This window comes from Notolepis coatsorum, assembly GCF_963971535.1.
Source record: "Notolepis coatsorum genome assembly, chromosome: 3".
NCBI lineage: Eukaryota > Metazoa > Chordata > Actinopteri > Aulopiformes > Paralepididae > Notolepis > Notolepis coatsorum.
This window is the reverse complement of record NC_140167.1, coordinates 4,684,160-4,706,672: the sequence shown is the minus strand read 5'-3', so window position 1 is coordinate 4,706,672 and position 22,513 is coordinate 4,684,160. Positions and strand designations below refer to the sequence as shown.

Here is a 22,513-nt window from a genome sequence, read left to right as displayed (position 1 = left end):
AAACTGGTCCATTAGCCTAGTTCCCAACGTCTTCCTACTCCTACTGCATGCACAGAGAAGAAAAAGGTATGCATCTTCTTGTCTAACTCCAGGGTAGATGGCAAATAAGCGAATTTCCCAAAATGTTGGAGTTTTCCTTTAAGGCTACCAAACAGTTAACCCTTTCACTACCACACTACAGAAGGTTAACCCTTTCACAACCACACTACAGAAGGTTAACCATTTCACTGCGACAATACAGAATGTTAACCCTTTCACTGTGACAATACAGAAGGTTAACCCTTTCACTACCACACTACAGAAGGTTAACCCTTTCACTGCCACAATACAGAAGGTTAACCATTTCGCTGCGACAATACAGAAGGTTAACCCTTTCACAACCACACTACAGAAGGTTAACCATTATGCTGCGACAATACAGAAGGTTAACCTTTTCACTGTGACAACACAGAAGGTTAACCCTTTCACTGCGACAATACAGAAGGTTAACCTGTTCACACTGTCATGAAATAATCAGATCCGAGTCGCATATGATAAAAATAAAAATAAAGCCATTTTTGCTTGGAGTGTGAACGTAGATTAAAAAAAAAACAGATTCAGCGTGTAAATGTAATCAAATGTGAACATCAAAAATAAAAATAAAAAATTATATAAAAAAAAAAAAATTTGGTTAGTGACGCGCATCTCAAAAAGACATGCCATGCATCACAGCAGAGACACACAAGCCATGCATCACAGCAGAGACACACAAGCCATGCATCACAGCAGAGACACACAAGCCATGCATCACAGCAGAGACACACAAGCCATGCATCACAGCAGAGACACAAGCCATGATGCATCACAGCAGAGACACAACAAGCCATGATGCATCACAGCGGAGACACAAGCCATGCATCACAGCAGAGACACAAACCATGATGCATCACAGCAGAGACACAACAAGCCATGATGCATCACAGCAGAGACACAAGCCATGATGCATCACAGCAGAGACACACAAGCCATGCATCACAGCAAAGACACACAAGCCATGCATCACAGCAGACACACAAGCCATGCATCACAGCAGACACACAAGCCATGCATCACAGCAGAGACACAAGCCATGCATCACAGCAGAGACACAAGCCATGATGCATCACAGCAGAGACACAAGCCATGATGCATCACAGCAGAGACACAAGCCATGATGCATCACAGCAGAGACACAAGCCATGCATCACAGCAGAGGCTTGGGCGGTGTTACGGTATACCAGGGTATTTAGAAATCCCGACGGCATGATTTTCGATACGGTCAAAAATACAGATGAGTCTCTTTCTAGATGGGATCGTCGCAGCGAGCGTGACGTCACAGAGTGTGCGACTGTGCGCTACGACGCGACGTTATAGAACGCCGTTATAATGGACCGGTGGCCGTCCGTTTATTAAGGTCGGATGGACCGTGGCTTTTGGCCGGTTACAGTGTGTTTTAACTTCCAGACATCGGATGATTGTGGACTATGGTATCGGATGCGTTTTTATTTTTTTTATTGATCTTTTTCCCCCTCCTTTTTCCTCCGATTTTCTCCCATCCCAATGTTAGTCGTTATGCCAATTCCCAATCCCCTTCCTGGTCGTTGCGCACTTACCCCCCACAGTCGGTCTGGGAGAGTGGAGGCTACCACGTGCTTCCTCCGACACACGTCTAGCCAATCAACCGCTTCTTTTCACCTGGCAGTGCGGACTCTCACTGAGAGGGTGTAACGTGTGGAAGGATCACACTACCCCCCTTAGATCCTATCCGCGCTGAGCAGGCGCCCCGACCGAACTGTAGGAGTCGCTGTTTACAACAACCAGGACCCACCCCGCCAGCTTTCCCACCCTCTAATACAGCCAATTGTATTAGTGTGAACGGCCAGCCAAGCTGCTGACACGCCGGGAGCTGGATTCGAACAGGCGAATCCAGCGTCTCCGGCGTTGGTGACAAACGCAATCTCCGCTACGCCACCTGACCGCCCTCGGATGCGTTTTTCTAACGTTTTTGAGAGTACGGATTCACGTGCGTGAACGTGGACTCGGGAACACGTTGTTTGGGTATGGTTAAGCGTATGAAAGATGAAACGTATGAGGGTGCGGAATATCTTTTCTTAGAGCGTGGGACGTTCGTATGGATAATTGTCCCGAGTTGTGAATGCCGGGAGTGTATGGTTGGTAAACCGTTCCAGTTCGACTGTGTGTGTGTGCGTATTGGCTTCGGTGATTCGGTACAGGGGTTTATAAACCCTTTCACTACCACACTACAGAAGGTTAACCCTTTACTATCACACTAACCTTCTGTAGTGTGTGGTAGTGAAAAGGTTAACCCTTTGTCGTGCGACAGTGAAAGGGTTAACTTTCCGTATCGTCGCAGTGAAAGGGTTAACGGCTTCGGCTGGGTTTTGATTATCAGTTAATCAATGCCGATAACATTTTGTGCGTCTGTATGTGTACCGTCGCGAGTCACGTTGGTCTCATTTCAGCCTCCGTTGTACGTTATTTGTTCCGTATTTCGTTTCATATCCGTGTGTCTCGTATGTGCGCGCTGTGCACTCTCTGTTTACGTTGGTAACACGGGTCGCTAAGGAATTCGAGTTTACGTGCGGCCATTTTAGATTTTAGATGACGGTATTTCCGGGTTCACTGAGGATTGGGGAAGTAGAATGGGATTGTGTGGCGACGTAATGAGAAGTGCGCCGCGCCGTATCAAACGGCAGATTGTATCTGCATGTGCACGTTTAGGTTCGAACCGCGTGCACGTTTAGGTTCTAGGTTGAAGAAAGTGCACGTTTAGGTTGAAAGAATGGCCCTAATGTCAAAGCGTTTCAATATAAGCGTCTTGCATCTTAAGATACCACAGTTATGTTGTGGATGTAAATTAACGTGTGCTTATGTAGAAACGATGCAAGATAACGAGACCTTAAAATTGGATTCTAATCTTCTATTTTGCATCCATTTGTTTATTTTTATTTTGTATGTGTATTTTCTTTTCCTTTTTTTCTTATTTAGGGTGGGGTGGGGAGGGAGAGATATTCGATATCCATGTTTAAGAAAAAAGAAAAGAAACAAAGAGCATGTGACATGTGAATATACTGTATCACTGTGGATATATACTCTCTGAATAAAAACTGTTAAAAAATAAAAGATAGTCGGTGTCTAATAAAAAAAGAAAAAAGATAACGAGACCTTTTCATTATAACGTCTTGCAACTATGGTTATGATTAAGATATCAAGTGTTTACTCCCGGAAAATCGTTATTATAATTTATTTATTTTATTTTTATTTATATTTTAAGTCATACCATCATAGTGCGGTGTGATGTCAGAAAGGTATGGAAAAAATGATACCGCCCAAGCCTAGCGCAGACACAAGCCATGCTTCACAATGGAAACAAGCGGTGCATCACAACTAGGGATGCCCCGATCACGTTTTTTGCCACCGATACCAATCGCCGATCTTCTATGAGCCATACCGATCGTTTTTGGTTTTGTTATAGATAAAACAATTTTTTTAAGATTATCTAACCCTAAATAACCTTACTGACATGCACTTAATGTCATGTCCTATAATATACTAACCTACACTGTAGCACCAACATTGTTACTCAGCTGAGTTGTGCCCTTCCTGATGACTTGTCGTACAGAACTAAGTCAGCTAAATGACTAAATGTAAATACCCATTGTTCAATTAATAAACTGTATGCCTCACTGTGTGGAAGAGACTGGGATCACTCTTTTAGGCTCGACTTAAAACATTACTTTCCTAACTTAGTGAAACTAAATGTAACAAATTAACACAGACATAAATGTACTGAAGTTATTTCTTATTTTATTTCTTATTATATTATATATAAAAAAAAAAAAAAAATCATTTTTTTAACCGATACTTGATCCAGCTATTTTCGTGAATATCGGCCGATACCGATGGCTGGCCGATCGATCGGGGCATCCCTACTACACAATGGAGACACAGTTCCTTGGGGGGGGGGGGGGGGGGGCTCCTACCCTATAACGTCTACAGCCCTGCTGAGCTCGTGGTCGAGCAGCAGGGAGAAGGTGATGGGTTCCCACAGGTTATCACTGGCTATGATCCTGACCCTCTGCAGGCCACTCTTATCCAGAGTGTAGCGCAGCAGCTAGCATAGAGGGGGGGGGAGAGAGGGGGGAGAGGGGAGAGAGAGAGGGGGGGGGAGGGGAGAGAGAGAGAGGGGAGAGGGGGGGGAGAGAGAGGGGAGAGAGAGAGAGAGAGAGAGGGGGGGAGAGAGAGAGGGGGGAGAGAGAGAGAGAGGGGGGGGGAGAGAGGGGAGAGAGAGAGGGGGGAGAGAGAGATACAGAGAGAGAGGGGAGAGAGGGGAGAGAGAGAGAGGGGGGAGAGAGAGATACAGAAAGAGAGGGGAGAGAGAGAGGGGGGAGAGAGAGAGGGGGAGAGAGAGAGAGAGAGAGGGGAGAGAGAGAGAGAGGGAGAGAGAGGGGGGGAGAGAGAGGAGAGAGAGGGGTGGAGAGCGAGAGAGAGGGGGGAGAGCGAGAGAGAGGGAAGAGAGGAGGGGGAGAGAGAGAGGTGGAGAGAGAGGGGGAGAGAGCGGGGGAGAGAGAGAGAGAAAGAGAGAGAGGGGGAGAGAGAGAGGAGAGAGGGGGGAGAGAGAGAGGGGGGGAGAGAGAGGGGGGAGAGAGCGAGAGAGAGAATCAAGAGGTTTATTTAGAGAGAGAGAGGGGGGGGAGAGAGAGGGGGGGGGGGAGATTGGGGGGGAGAGAGAGAGGTGGAGAGAGAGCGAGAGAGAGAGAAGCTTCATTCGAAAACTACAATAGAAGCTTTGAATGTAAACAAATGACATTGGGTACAGCCCTAGTGATGACGACACTGTCATGCTCAGTCACAGTCCATCCTGTTAGTTTATTATTGAACGATCGCCTCTGACTCTCAACAGCCACCGATGGAAAAACAGCCACCAACACCGAGAGCGCTCCACAAGTGATCCAACAAAGCAAAATGCGTTTCGTAAATCAGGGGTTCTCAAACTTTTTCATACCGTGAGCCCATTTTATTTAGGATTTTCTTTTTTGGGGACCCCACACTCAATATATTGCGTAATTTCTACGTGGAATTAAGGAATATCAACATAAAAGCACACGTTGTTGAACTTGATCATGCATATTTATTAGAAAATGTAATTACAGCACTATGTTATCAATACACATTTATAAAACGAGGCATATTTAGCCAAAATATATTTATTTTCTTTTATTTGAATTTTTTTTTACTTTCCAATTCACCTACCTGCGACCCCAATTTGGGTCGCGACCCGTAGTTTGAGAACCACTTGTCATAAATGATCAGAATGTCTTATTTATTGCCCAATCGAGGTTTGAACATTTTTTTTTTTTTGATATTTAAAGTTTTTTATTTTTCTCAAACAAGACAATACATACACGACAAAACAAGACAAGAAATGATAATAATAACAATAACAACAAGGGGCGAGGGGGGGGGTTGCAGAGTGTTACAAAGGTTCAGTGTAGGGCTGGGCGATATGGAAAAAAATCATATCGCGATAACGATATGATAATTTTATTTTATTTCTCGATATCGATAATTATCGAATTGTTATAAGTATAAAAAAAAAAAAAAAAAAAAAAAAAACATTTTTTTTTTTTTAACAACAGATGTATGTTTATTTTGCAGCAATTCTTTGTCATTGCCGCCATCTTTAGTGTTACATCCCATCACACTCCAGTTCTCAGGCTGCAGCTGGTTTAAAAGCTAAAGTAAACCGGCTTCTCTGCTGGCTGTGGCTCCAGAGGAGTTGAACAGTTCTGGCTCTGCTAGTTTATTTTCGATCTTTTGGCGCTTTTTTGGTGGACAAACCACCACACATGTGCACCGTGACTCGCGACTGGAGACTAGCTCTGCTAGCACACATAGCCTACTGTGTACAGACGGTTTCAAACTGTATTTTAAATTAGAAAGCAAACAAAATAAATGGACAAGAGAAAAAGAAATCTGAATTTGGTCAGTATTGTCATTTGGACAAGCAAAGCCCTTACTTTAAGTTGCAGGCAAGAAAGACAAGTCTGTCCACTGTCTCTGGTTTTAAAACTGCCCTGTTGCAGGTAAAAAAAAAAAAAAAAAAAAAAAAACGATTTTTCGATTTTTTTTTATTTCGATATTCGATATCAATTATTAAAATATATCGCGATATTTATCGTTATCGTTATATCGCCCAGCCCTAGTTCAGTGCACAAACATATTCCAGATAGTGATCTAATAAAGTTCAGGGGACCTTGAAGGCCATCGGGCCTATCACTCTCTTGAAGAGAGAGAGCAGCCTGTTCCATCGATAGCAAGTCCATGAAGTCCTTGCGCCAGTTCTCCATACTGAAGCAGTTCGGTTTGCGTTCTTTCCAGTTCATTAAAATAATCCGTTTGCATGCTAGAAAAGCCAGTGCTACAGTATTATTTACAATCTTTGCTTGAACATTATGACTCAAAATGAGATCAACAACTTGTGAAAAGGCAACCCACAGAGACCCAGGTGAGGATTCTGCCTACCCTGCATCACGTGTGTTATATGAATCAGTAATCCAAGAACCTGATTCACCTTTAATGACGCCGGAGCAGGTGATTGGTCCATTCAAATGACCTACCTCAAAAGCACCGCCCCCTTTTCTTGAGCCTCCAATCGCAACTGTTGCTTTCCTCTGACAAACTCACGTGTTATATGAATCAGTAATCCAAGAACCCGATTCACCTTTAACCCTTTCACTGCCATGCTAACAAACGGTTAATTTCACTGCCATGCTAACAAACGGTTAACCCTTTCACCGCCATGCGACAGCAGGTTAACCTTTCACTACCACACTATGGACGGTTAACCCTTTACTATCACAGTTAACCCTTTACTAGCAGGTGATTGGTCCATTCAATTGACCTACCTCAAAAGCACCCGCCCCCTTTTCTTGAGCCTCCAATTACAACTGTTGCTTTTCTGGAACCCTCCTATCACAAGCGTTGTTTTCAAGTAGGGCTGCATGTAAACGCTTATTTTTATCGATTAACCGAATGATGCCCCCCCCCCCCCCCCCCCCCCCCACCGATTAGTTTATTGCTTATTCTATCGATTTTCTTTTATTATTCGATTAATCATATAACAACCTGATGGCATCTGCGACACAAGGATTCGATGTCTCCCCCCGCGTGAACACTTTAGGCAACCAACTTGCGCTTCCGCGTTGCTCTGATTGGCCGAGCGTGCGACGCGCTCCTCAGAGGCAGGAATACTAAGCTCCCCCTTAAGCTCCAGGAGAGAGGAGAGAGGCTGAAAACCCGCAGTTCTTGCCCGACTGATGGGAGCCGAATCCCGGATCCGATTTTTCTGATGAATACCCCCAAAACATGGAGGTCCCGAACGCATGGAAGTATTGATTGCGCCGTAACGAATCATTAAAAATGTTTACCGTTAACTGGAATATGTTGTGCCTTTACACATATGTTGGATTATGTAATTGGTTTGTCATGACAAACTAATAAAAAAATCGCGATTTACCCGGTGGCTACAACAACACGCATGTAGTCACTGTGTGTTGTTGTAGCCACCGGGTAAATCACGAAAACTAGAAACGCCTAGGAAATCATTCAAATAACCTTTGTTTTAATTTGACACGAAAAATGTATCAAAGCAAGATTTATTTCCCTATTGGGATTGAAGTGCAAACCTAACTTTCACCAATCTTCACTTAAAAAAAATATATATATAATATATATATATAAAAGGTTACTATTGATCAAACAAAGATGAATGTCCCTATTGGGATTAATAGTGCAATAATTGCTTTTTCACCAAAATTCACTTAAAACAAATAAAGCTTGCCTCTTGATCATCAGACAAGAATGAATTGCCCTATTGGGATTAATAATCACTTTTTGTCAAATAGGTAAATAAAATTATTATAAAAAAAAATGTAATCGATCATCGTCATCCTAGATCATTCATTTGAATTAATCGAAAATCAATTAATCGCCCAGCCCTAGACCACCTGTTTACTTGTGGCCTTGTACTTGTCTCACCCCCCTACTCACCCCACCACCTGCACCGCGTCGTTGAGGTAGGGGTCGCCGGCCATAGCGTTGGAGACGTCCCAGTTCCCGTCCGCCGCAATGATGCCAACGTCCGTGTAGCCCACTTTGTCCAACGTGTTCCGGAGCACCTTTGGCGACAAAGGACATGCTCTCAGGCGAACCCAGCTGCCGCCAGGGCGACTATTGCACCGGTTTGTTGTATTTTTTATTTATTTTTTTAAGTGGTGGGACTCAATTAATTTTTTTATTTATCGAATTAATTCTAGACTTTATAGTTAATTAACCCTTTCACTGCCACACACGACAGCCGGTTAACCCTTTCACTGTGACAATACAGAAGGTTAGCCCTTTACTATCCGCGGAGCTAATGATGCTAATCATGGAGCATCGCGGTCGGTTGTGTGTGATAGTAAAGGGTTAACCTTCTGTCGTGTGGCAGTGAAAGGGGTAATGAATCGAAATTAATCACATTTTAATCGCATATCATTATTTGATGCGAAAAGCAAACATTTTCAATTCAAGTGCATTTTGGTATACGAGTGAATCAATGGATATACATTATACATACGTTTAAGCAGCAAAATCCTGTATTAGCTACTACACAGACCAACAGATCAATGCAATTTTTAACAAAGTGCAGCAATTTTAGGAATAATATATATATATATATATATATATATATATATATATATATATATAGCGCAAAGGACCTTTTGTAAACTCAAGCACTTTCGAGGTAAAAGTAAAACGCAGTACTTTCAAGTACATTCCAGAACAGTTGACCATTGGAAGAAAAAAAACTCTTGATTGATCTCAATTTCCCTTATTTTTTCAGTATTCTGTATGAACAAACCAGACTAAGAAAAAAAAAAGTCATTTGCGATTTATTATACGTTATACTTATAGCACATGCATGAGTCTGGTCTCCTTTGAAAGGAAACATTCTTCTTACACAATAAAGAAAAATCATCATGGGATTAAATGCATACATTTTTTTTAAACCTTTAATTCTTTCTGTAGTTAATTAATCGCAATTAATGCGATAATGTCCCAGCCCTAATTTCTTTGTATTTCATACTACATTTGCTATTGATTTCACGAGGTCGTGTCCATATCTCTTGTGGGATTAAAGACCGAATGTTGGCGGCTGTTTTTCACTCCGATTCCAAGTTAAGAAAGACCAAAGGGTTAGGGATACCGTCTTGTGTTATTATGAATGCAGATGCAGAAGAACATTCCACGGTCAAAGAGGTTAGTCTCACCTTGATGTACTTGCTGTCGAAGTTCCGCTCGTTCCAAATCTGGGTTTTTGACGAAAATGTGCATTTCAGTCATAAAGCAAAATTATTTGTGTGTAAAAGTTAGTTCAACTCACCATCATCAACACTTGCAGGGCTTTCCCTAAAACAATGGTACAGCGTTACCATTAGGGATGTCCCGATCCGATCACGTGATTTTCCGAAGATCGGGATCAAAAAAAAAAAATCTGCCTTTTTTTTTTTTTTTACATTTTTTTTTTATTCAACAAACATGACCATGTTCACGTCTTAAACTCATACTGAGGCCTTAGTTTTGGTTTTAAATTGCATATCATCATTCATTTATTTATTGTCACACAGAGCAGAAGAATTTTGCCAAAACAAACCAATAGTATCCAGCTGCAGAACGGCAGACCAGCCACACTCTCAGACCCAAATACATTTTTTATTTTTTTAATCCCAATTTCTCACATTACATTCACCCTGAATGTTGACGTTATCCAGGTGAAAAGTTAACTTCATTCAAGCGAGGCATTGCAATCCTTGACATAAATCATTTGATGTATAATTAAATCAAAGGAAATGCGTTTGGGTCTGAGAGTGTGGCTGGTCTGCCGTTCTGCAGCTGGATACTATTGGTTTGTTTTGGCAAAATTCTTCTGCTCTGTGTGACAATAAATAAATTAATGATGATATGCAATTTAAAACCAAAACCAAGTTTAAGACGTGAACATGGTCATGTTTGTTGAATAAAAATAAAAAATAATCGTCATCATTTACAAAAGTAAAGTAAAAAGTAAAAGAAAAAATTTCATAATTTGTTTATTTATATTTATTTCTTTATAAAAAATAAAAATTTCATAATTTAGAAATGAGATTGCATAGGTCTATGAATTGCCCAGCCCTACACTACACAGCCGTTCGGTACGGTACGGTACGCACTGAAACGGTTCGGTTCGGTACGGATACGTCGACCTTTACACCCCTCTACTGAAGACGCCTGGAACAGGACTAAGATGCCACATCCATACGCACCCCGACGTAGTCGATGTCCAGGTCGTGGTACTGCTTGGCGCCGATCACCCAGGACACCACGTAGTTCGCGGTGATGTCTGGGAAGTCGTACGGCCAGTTCTTCCCGTGCCCTACCCAGCCTGGGAAGGCCCACGGCAACCCTGCACACACACACGCACACACACACACACACATTTCAAATGTTTATTTTAGGGATGCTCGATATTGGCTTTTTTACCGATATCCGATATACCGATATTGTCCAACTCTTAATTTCCGATACCGATATATGCGGAATCATTTCAGGTAATTAACATTACATATCTCTTGTCGTGGAATTAACACAACATCATGCATACTTTTCACAATAAATTAAATAAGAATTTGTTCTTACTTGCTTGCCTGGGTAAATAAAAGGTTAAATAAATGTAAAAAAAAAAAAGAAAAAAAAAAAAGCGGACCCGACTGGGTAGCCTTCGGGAGAGGTGTTAGTTGGACAATGCCTAGGCTACCCAGTCATGTCCGCTTCCATTCATTGTGCTAAGATAGGCTAATGTGCAGCCAGATAGCTTTCTACTCAACGCACAGAGAGGAGACTGGTATCGGTCTTCTTGTCTCTCTCTGGAGAAGACGGTAAGCTAATTTCCCAAAATGTTGGGAGTTTTCCTTTAAGATGTGTGGTAAAGATGTGATACGGTGGCAGCTAGGTGGTGCAGTGGGCAAGGCGCTCACCACCAATGCAGGAGACGCTGGGTTCGAGCCCAGCTCTCCGCATTGCTATCAGCTTGGCTGGTCGTTCATACTAATACAATTGGCAGTATTAGAGGGTGGGAAGCTGATGGGTGGGGATCGGACGTTGTGGACAGCGACTCCTACAGGTCGGTTGGTGCGCCTGCGCAGCAGAATCAGGAAGCGACGGGGGCGGCGTGCCCTCCAAACGCAGACCCCCGACGCTGAGAGATGGCGCTGTGCAGGTGAAAAGATGTGACTGCTGCTTCCTCGAGTACCGGAGGGGACTCGTGATGTAAGGCTTAGTCCACATTGCAGCCGGCCAGTGGGAGGCATGGCCTAACAACGTTCGAGACAGGGGAGGGTAGAATTGGACGATACGAAATTGGGATGGGAGAAAAATAGAAAATGGGAGAAAAAGTAGATAAAAAAAAATAAAAAAATGTGATACGGCCTCTCTCACCTATCAGAGTGATGTTTGGGTTCCTCTTCTTGGCCTCCTTCATCAGCCACCACTCGTAGCCACGGAAGAAGTTCTCGTCGTTCTCGTAGTGCATGTGAGAGGGCTCCGTTCCATCTGAGGAGAAGGAGGAAGGCGGCAACTCCGTCAACCAAGCTAGCCTAGTTCATAGTGGTGGGGGGGGAAATATCGATACAGTATAGTATCGCGATACTCTGCGTGGCGATACTGTATCGATACAAGGACGGCAAGTATTGATTTTTTATTATGCAATTTTTTCTTTTTTTTCGTATAAGGAAGTTGCATTGTTCATTTCAATACCTGTAATAGTACAGTAGTCTACACACACACACACACACACACACGTGTGCATTCAGTTAAGTTGGAATATGATTGTAATACAAACAGTTATATTGAGTGCAAGGAGCCAGAATAAAGAATTAACCCTTTACTATGACACTACAGACGGCGTCTATATTTATCACAGCCGAAGAGTGCAAGATCGCTTCCGCATCCTTCGCCATACGCCAGTACGGTAATGCGCATTTCCTTTTCCTTCGCCCAGGTGCTCGCCGCGCATGCGCATGAGGTCGCCGCTTGGTTCGACGCGGTTCAGACCCCCATTAATCACAGATGCCAGAACGCGCCATATGCCATATTAAAGCCAAAGCCTTTGGTTCATATTAACGCTGGTCAATCACATATTAACACGCCATATTAGCACACATTAACGCTGGTCAATCACATTAATTGCTATTGCTATATATTGCTATTGCTATATGCTATTAATACTAATACGGTATATATATACACGCGATGGACGCAGCAGGCGATCACATAAATGTCATGATGAATTGAAAATGGGGGACCCTGATGTAAACAAGACGAAAGTCTTTCTCTGGTCTGCATCCCCTTAACAATTGTGTGTATTGAGCCGTACTGTATTGTACCCATTCTGCAATCTGGTAATAACATTCAATCAATTTCATTCAATACATTTTATGAATGCCCGAATAACGTTATGGCGTTGCGAGTGAATCGTGTCGCGATAATATACATGTATTCCATAATATGTAAAGTACAGTTGACAGCTGCGTTGTGTTAACGTTGCAATGTACAGGAAAATAACGTTATCGCATCGCGATAATATACATGTATTCCATTTGGGCGTCTGAGCGGGGGAAAAGAAAATGGGCATTTGGAGGGCGTTACCGGGGCCAATCAGGGCAAAATGCGGAAGCGCTCTTGCACTCTTCGGCTGTGATAAATATAGACGCCTACAGACGGTTAACCTTCTGTAGTACTAGTGTGGTAGTGAAAGTAGCCTAAACCAGATCTGGAGAAAGTATAATAAGTTACTACTCTGTGTAGTTAAAAGGTGCTGTAAGTAGGGATGTCCCGATCCGATCACGTGATCGGGGCCGATCACGTAATTTTCCGAAGATCGGGATCGGCAAAAAATAGCAATTCTTTTTTTTATTCAACAAACATGACCATGTTCACGTCTTAAACTCATACTGAGGCCTTAGTTTTGGTTTTAAATTGCATATCATCATTCATTTATTTATTGTCACACAGAGCAGAAGAATTTTGCCAAAACAAACCAATAGTATCCAGCTGCAGAACGGCAGACCAGCCACACTCTCAGACCCAAACGCATTTCCTTTGATTTAATTATACATCAAATGATTTATGTCAAGGATTGCAATGCCTCACTTGAATGAAGTTAACTTTTCACCTGGATAACGTCAACATTCAGGGTGAATGTATGTGAGAAATTGGGCTAAAGAAATGTAATAATTCTTTTTTTTTGATAGGATCTGGAAAGATCGATATCGGTAGATACCGGTACTCAAAATCACATGATCGGGATCGGGAGCAAAAAAATGTGATCGGGACATCCCTAGCTGTAAGTGGCATTTATTTGTTGAAATAGGTGGTCTACATGTTAAAATAATAGCTCTACATTCTGACAGCCATCACTGATGTATTAGTCCCTCAGTCCCTCCGCTCTGCAGTAAACACAAAATACATTTTCTGGTATCCCGTTCCCACTTTATCCAAACAGGAGAGAGAACTCTAAAATACCACTCACAGCACCTTTAATTATAATATGGTATAATACTGTACGTAGGCTATTCCTTTTTCTTTTAAAGATAGTTGGCACCTTGAACCATCAGTGAGTGAATGGGTAAAATGTGAGGAACAAATCGTAAAAGCAGCTATATAAATGCACCATTTAACATTATGAGCTGACTGTGAGTGTCTCCAGACCGCTTGTATCCTTTCGGCAAGCAACAAGCCCTTCCGCGTTGCTCTGATTGGCCGAGCGCGCCCATGCGCATGAGCTGCGACAAGCTCCTCAGCCAGGCAGGAATACTAAGCTCCGCTTAACGCAATTTATACAAATGGAAGTATTGATTTCGCCGTAACGAATCGTTAAGAAAATATACCGTTAACTGGAATATGTTGTTTCTTTACACATATGTTGGATTATGTAATTGGTTTGTCATGACAAACTAATAAAAAAATCGCAAATTAACCGGTAGCTACAACAACACACAGTAACTACATGCATCATTGTTTACAATGAACGGTGGGGCTAATCGAAAGGACTGGACTCGTGTGTTCCTGTGGGTCGCCCATCTCGCGCGTGTGTGTTAAACTGCATGACAAATAAAGACTTCTAGTCTAACCAATTTATTTATTGTATTACCCTTTCAATGCGACAATACACAGGAGGTTAACCCTTTCACTGCCACACGGCAGTTCAAGTTCAAGTTTCTTGCAAGAATGTGGTAACCGTCGTCGGTAGTGTGATAGTAAAGGGTTAACCTTCTGTAGTGTGGCAGTGAAAGGGTTAAAGAGGACTTTGATCTCACCAGTGGTTTGTGCGTCGCCACCTATCTCCACCTTCAGGATGTGCAGGGAGGCTCCGAAGTTGGGCTGAAGATGGAGAGATGGGGCAAAATGATAGCATGTACAATAGTGCTGTATATACACATAGTACATATATATATTTACTGCATATACCGGTATATATCCATATTTGTCTGAATGTACCTGCATATATAAATATTCTATCTACCTACTTATACACTTGCATATAACTAGGGATGCTCGATATTGGCTTTTTTACCGATACCGATATACCAATATTGTCCAACTCTTAATTTCCGATACCGATATAAACCGATATCAACCGATACCGATATATGCAGGGTTTCCCCCCCAAAAAATGGAATAATTTCAGGTAATTAACATTACATATCTCTTGTTGTGGAATTAACACAACATTATGCATACTTTTCACAATAAATAAAATCATAATTTGTTCTTACTTGCTTGCCTGGGTAAATAAAGGTTATAGAAATGTAAAAGAAAAAAGATTTTTTTTTTCTTTTTTTGAAAACCGATACCGATATTTTCGGATATCACATTTTAATGCCGATATCGGCCGATAATATCGGTAGGCCGATAATATCGGACATCCCTACATATAACCCATTAAACATGTACAATAGTGCTGTATATACCATATAATATACACATTTATTTACTGCATATATATATATATATATATATATATATATATATATATATATATATATATATATATATATATATTATTAGGGCTGTCTTAAATACTTCGAAGCTTCGTTCATTGGGCATGGGATTCGAATATGAAAATTAAATTTGATTATAAAAAAGAAAAATAAATGAAAGAAAGAATGATTTTTTTTTTCTTTGCAAAATCAACTCTGCCTCTCTTTGTTAATTACAACAAGCAATACTGTTTGTTATTTAAGATGAGGTCGGACTCGGCACTGACAGATTTGTGTTCATTGTGCTGCTTTTATAAAGCCTCAAATGACGGCTTACAATATTTCATGAAAGCAAAGTGTTTTGTTTGTCTAAGATTTAAAAAGGTTTAAACTTTAAAGCACTGACAAAGTTAAACAAAGTGATGTACAAAAAATAATCGAAGGTCAGCCCTAATATATATATTCTGTATATATATCTGTCGGTACAAACCTACATATAATCTGTACTAGATATCTATACATATCCCGTACCTACTCTCCCTTACCTAGTTACACTGCTGGGCAGTATGACTTACTACCATAATGTCTTATGCATCACTGTATCACTGTACATATTAATACTACAACTCTGTACATACATCTGATTAGCACTATTACTCAGTAGTACTAATTAATATATTGTATATCCAGTTTAATCGCCTGTACATTGTATATTACTACTACTGTTACATTTGCACTCTGGTTGGATGCCAAACTTCTTTTCGTTGTGCTGTACTTGTGCTGTAGGATGACAATACATTTTAATCTAATCTAAAAAGCATTGTAATGAGATGTAGAATAAGCTTGAATGTCTTCAGTCAGTGTACAGTAGTCAGCAGTCAGTGTACAGCCTTCTCATATACCCCCCAAAAAGCGAAATCAGCAAACCTTGAAGAGGTAATCCAATATCTGGCTACGATATGGTTCTGCATAATTGACCAGGAGGCGGGACGTGGCCTAAAAAGAAATGGACAGGTAAAACATTAAACACAATTTGACCTCTGTGACCTCTCCACTTCTGTGGAGCTTCATTCATGTAGACTTGTAGATCTTTACGGTCATTATTATTCTTTGTTTCGGTGTTGTTGCTTGGACAATGTGCATGGGAGTATTGTTTTATTCTGATTGTACAATTATTTTATGTTTGAATGTGTTGTTATGTTATTTTGAGAGGACCCTAGGAAGAGTAGTTGTTAGTTATTAGGGCTGGGCGATTCTTGCTCAAATGTGAATCACTATTTTTCTCTCTAAGAATTGAGATCACGATTCTCTCACGATTCTTATTTTTTCAATAAAATCGTTAAAAAAGTTATGTAAAAAGTAAAAAAAAAAATTTAATCAACTTTTTTTTAATAAAAAAAGCGTCATAACTTAGAAATGAGATTGCATAGGTCTATGAATCGAGATCGCGATTTTTTTCCGATTAATTGCCCAGCCCTAGTTGTGTAACAACTAATGGGGATCCTAAACTAAACAGTCTTATACTCAATGTATACCTAATATTACCTATCTACTGTCTTCACTGTCATTTACTCAATTGATAGCCATGTACAATAATAGTGTATATATATTTATATTTACCGGATATATATGTATCCACATCTGTCTGAATATACAGCAGTGTCTGGAGCAACTGGGTGTAAACTCACCTACTGTCCTCACCTACTCCTCGACAATGTCAACAACTAGATTTAAAAATGCATGAAAATGTTGTCTGTGGCTAGTACGGTTTGTTCTGCATTTAAAATGTTCATGTCTATGTTGTCAAATTGTTATTTGTGGTCATGTTTTGTATCGCTCGTCTGTCTGAGACCAAGGACCACAATGGAAATAAGTCTAGACTCTTTTGTGTGGCATCCTTGGCGTTTTTTCTGGAATCTTGTATTTTTTTTTAAATGTCTAATAAAATAAAATAAAATCAAGTCAACTCTACCCGACTAAAGAAATGAGCATGTGTAAACTCACTCACTCACTAAAGGAACATTCATTGCACACACACATCCACATGCACAAAACACTCCCTTTTTAGACACTGGAAACACTAAATCATATTTATCTATTATAGATTTGCACTACATACATACATACATAATTTGGCCTTTTCTTAGTTTTTGTTGTTGTTTTCATGTTTTGTACCTCATTGTCTGCATTTTGTACCTCATTATCTGCATGTTTACTTCGTTGTACTTAGTTGCACTTTAGTTTGTATATTGTATTATAGTGTTGGGACTTATTCCTCTTTTCCTTACTTTTGTTACTGTATCTGAAGCACATTCTCAGGAGGCTCATACAGAACCAAGCATTTCACTGTAATGTACATTTACCTTATATGTGACAAATCAAAGCAAACTTGATATATTTGGTCGATTGTATTATTAATACTGAACACGACTTGAGTAAAAAAAGAAAAGAAAAACTAATTGTAACTAACCTTACTGTCATGCACTTGTCCTAATAAACTAACCTACTACAGCACTCAACACTTTGATGAGTGTTGGGGGACCTGAATGTAAACAAGACGAAAGTCTTTCTCTGGTCTGCATCTCCTTAACAATTGTATGTATTGAGCCGTACTGTACTGTACCCATTCTGCAATCTGTTAATAAACTTTTCAATCAATCAATCAATGTAATTGTGAAACAGGAAGCGACCCACGTTTAAAAACACAGACCTGGGATCTGTTTTGCTACAACTACAACTACAACTCACCCCGCCGCCGCTCAGACCTCCGATGCCGTCGAACACCCTCCCCAGTCCCACCCGGTCGTCCAGCACGTATTCCTCACAGGAGCACGGGTCCAGGAGCCCCAACAACCCCAGCGCCATGGAGCACAGGAACACGGGGACCATCATCTCTTCTCCGTGTGTGACGAGGGATCACACTGTTGCCGTGTGTGTGTCACGTGGTGGAGTATCACGAGTTCACCGATGGCCACGCCCTCTGATGATATCACGTGACACCACTGCACTTCCGCGTTACATTGAGCTCACGGATGAGATAGCGGGGGAGCAAATGAATGAATGTCGATGAGAGCCTTGATGTAAGTGGCTGCAGCTACGGCTGTGGGGGTGCTGGAGACATGATCCAATAGACTTTTATATACGCCTGAATCTCCTGAACACGGCGCGACCCATTCCAAATCGATCGGAACGAAATCGGCCGAGCTAAACGTCCCCTTTTCAGCACCTACTCCCCATACGCATGCGCAGATTGAACGGCGCGCGACGCAGTGCGAATGAATGTTGAATGTTCCATCAGAGGGGGGGAGCTTGTGCCTGCTTCCGTGGCCAGTGTCCTTTCAGCCAAACAGGATAATGGAAAAATTATCCCACTCAATGGCCAGAGACGCGTCTTATGGCGACATCTACAATTACCTCATTGAGTCTCCAGCAGGCATGCGTTGTTCATGGGACGGGGTAGCTACCTCACTGAGTATTAAAGATTTGAGCAGAAGCGCGTGCACGCACATGCACGCGCTCGCGAGAACGCGCTGCCCTCGACTCGGCTCGTTGTGTTTACCTGCCTCCCGGGCCCCGGCGCTACCTCGCATTATCATAACAATAGCCGCTATAGGCTGGTGTCTTCAACCAGTCTGGGACTCTTTGTGATGTAAATATGGAACGTCCCAAGTTGCCGCTGCCCACAGAGTGCACCGCCGTCCAAAGGTGAACGACGGCGAACGAAGGGCCAAATCAAAACAGCCGTCAATTCCAGTGGCGTCGCGTGGGTAAAATAACAGGGGAAGCCAAAAAAAGATTATTAAAAAAAAATTATTAAATATTTTTATTAATAATTTTTTTTTTCTTTTTTTTTTTAAAGTCAAGCAGTCACCATGTACACTACAGTATGGCTCGGCGGCCAGTCAAACGTTCTTTTTATTTATTTAACAGATTGCAGAATGGGTACAGTGCAGACCAGAGAAAGACGTTTGTCTTGTTTACATCAGGGTCATTAATACTGCTGGAGCATTGGTTAATTTTTGGTCCAATTTTTCCTTGCGCGATTTTGCGCGCCGCGTGGGAGCAAATTCGAGACACATATTCGGTTGCAAAAAGGTGTCCCACGGTCTCCTCTATGGCCGTGAATATTTTCACACGGATCGGAATCACGGCGCGCCCGTGGGACACTTTTCCGTTTCGGCGAGTTTATTCCACGCTTTCTGTTTTCCTTTTCTAAGCATTTTAGGGGCTACATGTGAATCAGTAAAAGTTGCGGGACGCCCAGATGTTTCCACGATAGAAAGCTCGCGTGGATCCCATAATAGGCTCACTTAATACAGCGTTTTTAAAATCACGCGACATTTTCAGGGTCGCGAGCCGACCTTTTCCCCTCGTTTTCGATGATGGAAGTGATTTAGGAAAAGCTTCGGCACGCCGAGAGGTCCCCGTGGATTTAATCTCGCGAGGATCGGGGCAATATTCGGCCCGTGGAAACAGTTACGGGTTAATACAATGTTCAGAGTGCAGAGGGGAGGTGTGCAGAGGGGATTCCACACTCATGATTCTTCTCACAGCCCCGTTTTAAACTTTTAGGGTGTGGCAGTCAGCTCGAATCTGATTGGCTAGGATCGGATTTGGACTCTATAATGCTGGAAGCCTGGAGAAAGAGACCTACCATCTGCCTCCTCTCCTGCTGCAGTGAGCATAGTGAGGCTGACAGTGTGTTAGAGGGAGTGAGAAGGAGAAGAGGGAGACATTTAAAAAAAAAAAAAAAAAATTATAACACAGATGCACAGATGAAAAAGAATGTAAACTATATGAAAAAAAATTATATATATATATATATATTTTTTTTTTTCATATTTCATATTTGATATTAATTCATATTTTAATATTAGGGAGGCATGGCTTCCGTTGGCTTCCATAAGGATTCGCCACTGGTCAATTCCGAATTGACAACTGTTTTGATTCAACCCCCCACCCACCACCACTCACCCCCGGACAACAACACACTCTGCAAACAGCAGCAACCCGGGACATTCCATATCTACATCACAAACTTCGGGACTGAGTAGATAATTAATGAATCTTCTCTTTATTTTTATTATTTATATTAAAACTGAATCAAACCATAAACAAGGTTGCCTGTTGGGATGTTAGATCCTAATGTGAAAAACTGATTTTATATGTCTGCACTTTATGTGCTCATTTTATGCCTGTCTTAATTCTGTTGTGAAGCACTTTGAGCTGCAGTTTCTGTATGAAAGGCTATACAAACAAAGTGTATTATTGTGCGCGAGGGAACATATGCGCATGCGCGCGGGGCCGCGCGTGCGTGTGCGCGTGCGCGCGGCGTCATTATCCTGCGTGCCGGCTCAGTCCATAATAACAACGCAACACTGGTCTCCAGGTAGACTAAATATTTAAGTGCAGTGGTCTATAGCCACCACAAGCTCCACCGCTCTGATGGAACATTCAACATTCATTTGCGCGTCGTCTCGTGCCGTTCAGACTCCAATCTGCGTATGGGGAGTATATGTGCTGAAAAAGGGACTTTATCTCGCCGATTAAGTTCTGGTTTTATGATGAAGAGGAGCTCAGATTAGGATGGTTTTATGATGAAGAGGAGCTCGGGGCTCAGAGTAGGGTGGTTTTATGATGAAGAGGAGCTCAGGGCTCAGAGTAGGGTGGTTTTATGATGAAGAGGAGCTCAGATTAGGATGGTTTTATGATGAAGAGGAGCTCGGGGCTCAGAGTAGGGTGGTTTTATGATGAAGAGGAGCTCGGGGCTCAGAGTAGGGTGGTTTTATGATGAAGAGGAGCTCGGGGCTCAGAGTAGGGTGGTTTTATGATGAAGAGGAGCTCGGGGCTCAGAGTAGGGTGGTTTTATGATGAAGAGGAGCTCGGGGCTCAGAGTAGGGTGGTTTTATGATGAAGAGGAGCTCGGGGCTCAGAGTAGGGTGGTTTTATGATGAAGAGGAGCTCAGGGCTCAGAGTAGGGTGGTTTTATGATGAAGAGGAGCTCGGGGCTCAGAGTAGGGTGGTTTTATGATGAAGAGGAGCTCGGGGCTCAGAGTAGGATGGTTTTATGATGAAGAGGAGCTTGGGGCTCAGAGTAGGGTGGTTTTATGATGAAGAGGAGCTCGGGGCTCAGAGTAGGATGGTTTTATGATGAAGAGGAGCTCGGGGCTCAGAGTAGGGTGGTTTTATGATGAAGAGGAGCTCAGGGCTCAGAGTAGGATCTCAAAGGAGCTCAGTTCACATCCAGATTGAACACTGGACTCCACCTCACTTAAGGTTCTGACTAAATGTTCATATAAATGTTCCCTTTGATACGGTGTTATTCAGGTGATCTCCTTTATCACCAGTTTAAAAAATACTTGTTTAGTTCAGTCTTAGTCTAGAGTGGAGTGACAAGGTACTATCTAGAGGCATATGCTAACTGTTATGGAGTGACAAGGTACTAGCTAGAAGCCTAGGCTAACTGTTATGGAGTGACAAGGTACTAGCTAGAAGCCTAGGCTAACTGTTATGGAGTGACAAGGTACTAGCTAGAAGCCTAGGCTAACTGTTATGGAGTGACAAGGTACATTTACATTTACATTTAGTCATTTAGCTGACGCTTTTATCCAAAGCGACTTACAAGTTCTGTACGACAAGCCATCAGGAAGGGCACAACTCTATCAGCTGAGCAACAATGTTCATCAAAGTGTTGAGTGCTACAGTGTAGGTTAGTTTATTAGGACAAGTGCATGACAGTACGGTTAGTTAGGGTTAGATTTTTTTATTGTTTTTTTTTTTTTTTTTTTTATTCAGATAATGGTAGAAGGTACTATAGCTAGAAGCCTAGGCTGAATTAATGAATTAATGAAAACTTTATTTAACAGATTGCAGAATGGGTACAATACAGTACGGCTCTAGGTATGTAATTTCATCTTTCCTTGTGACAATATTGTCACCCACTGTAACTTAGAAGCAGTCTGTCTTGCTGAGTTTGTTATTTGATCCGAAGAGAATGGACTCTGTTTTACCCAGGTGTAATGATAGTTTGTTATCAGCGAGCCAGGTGCAGATTCTGCCGAGTTCTGAGCTGAGGGTTTTTTCAACCTGTAACTTGTTCTTGTCAGGGACCAGCAGGGCTGAGTCGTCTGCAAACAGGAACAAGTTGCAGTCACAAGCTGACGACATGTCATTTGCATAAACAGTAGCGGTCCTAGTATGCTTCCTTGTGGAACACCACAGTTCACTGGGAGGGGGGGGGGGGGGGGGGGGGGGGTAGGTTACCGTTTACCTCTACCATCTGTTCTCTCCCCTCCAGGTAGGATTGCATCCAGCTCACTGATAGGCTATCAAAACCAATTGCTTTTAGCTTGTCAATCAGAATGGAGTGATTGACAGTGTCGAAGGCCTTTTGTAGGTCCAGCATGACCATGCCG

General features: G+C 42.0%; 1 protein-coding gene across 2 annotated transcripts in view; it reads right to left on the bottom strand.

Annotated features, from left to right (window-relative positions):
* LOC311224482 (galactocerebrosidase) overlaps positions 1-17,952 on the bottom strand; it is a 33,172-nt gene extending 15,220 nt beyond the window's left edge. Inside the window, exons 1-7 of one of the 2 annotated variants that reach the window (XM_084309497.1) lie at positions 17,847-17,952; positions 16,026-16,094; positions 14,436-14,499; positions 11,557-11,670; positions 10,386-10,525; positions 9,354-9,392; positions 8,092-8,219 (exon numbers count right to left, since the gene is read on the bottom strand). In XM_084309497.1, the coding sequence (XP_084165623.1) occupies positions 8,092-8,219; positions 9,354-9,392; positions 10,386-10,525; positions 11,557-11,650 (401 nt within the window). In that variant the 5' untranslated portion in view covers positions 11,651-11,670; positions 14,436-14,499; positions 16,026-16,094; positions 17,847-17,952. Of the gene's footprint in view, positions 1-4,022; positions 4,154-8,091; positions 8,220-9,353; positions 9,393-10,385; positions 10,526-11,556; positions 11,671-14,435; positions 14,500-16,025; positions 16,095-17,846 lie in introns of both variants that reach the window. The other variant, XM_084309496.1, reaches the window with a different exon arrangement.
* Between the last annotated feature and the right edge of the window lie 4,561 nt (positions 17,953-22,513).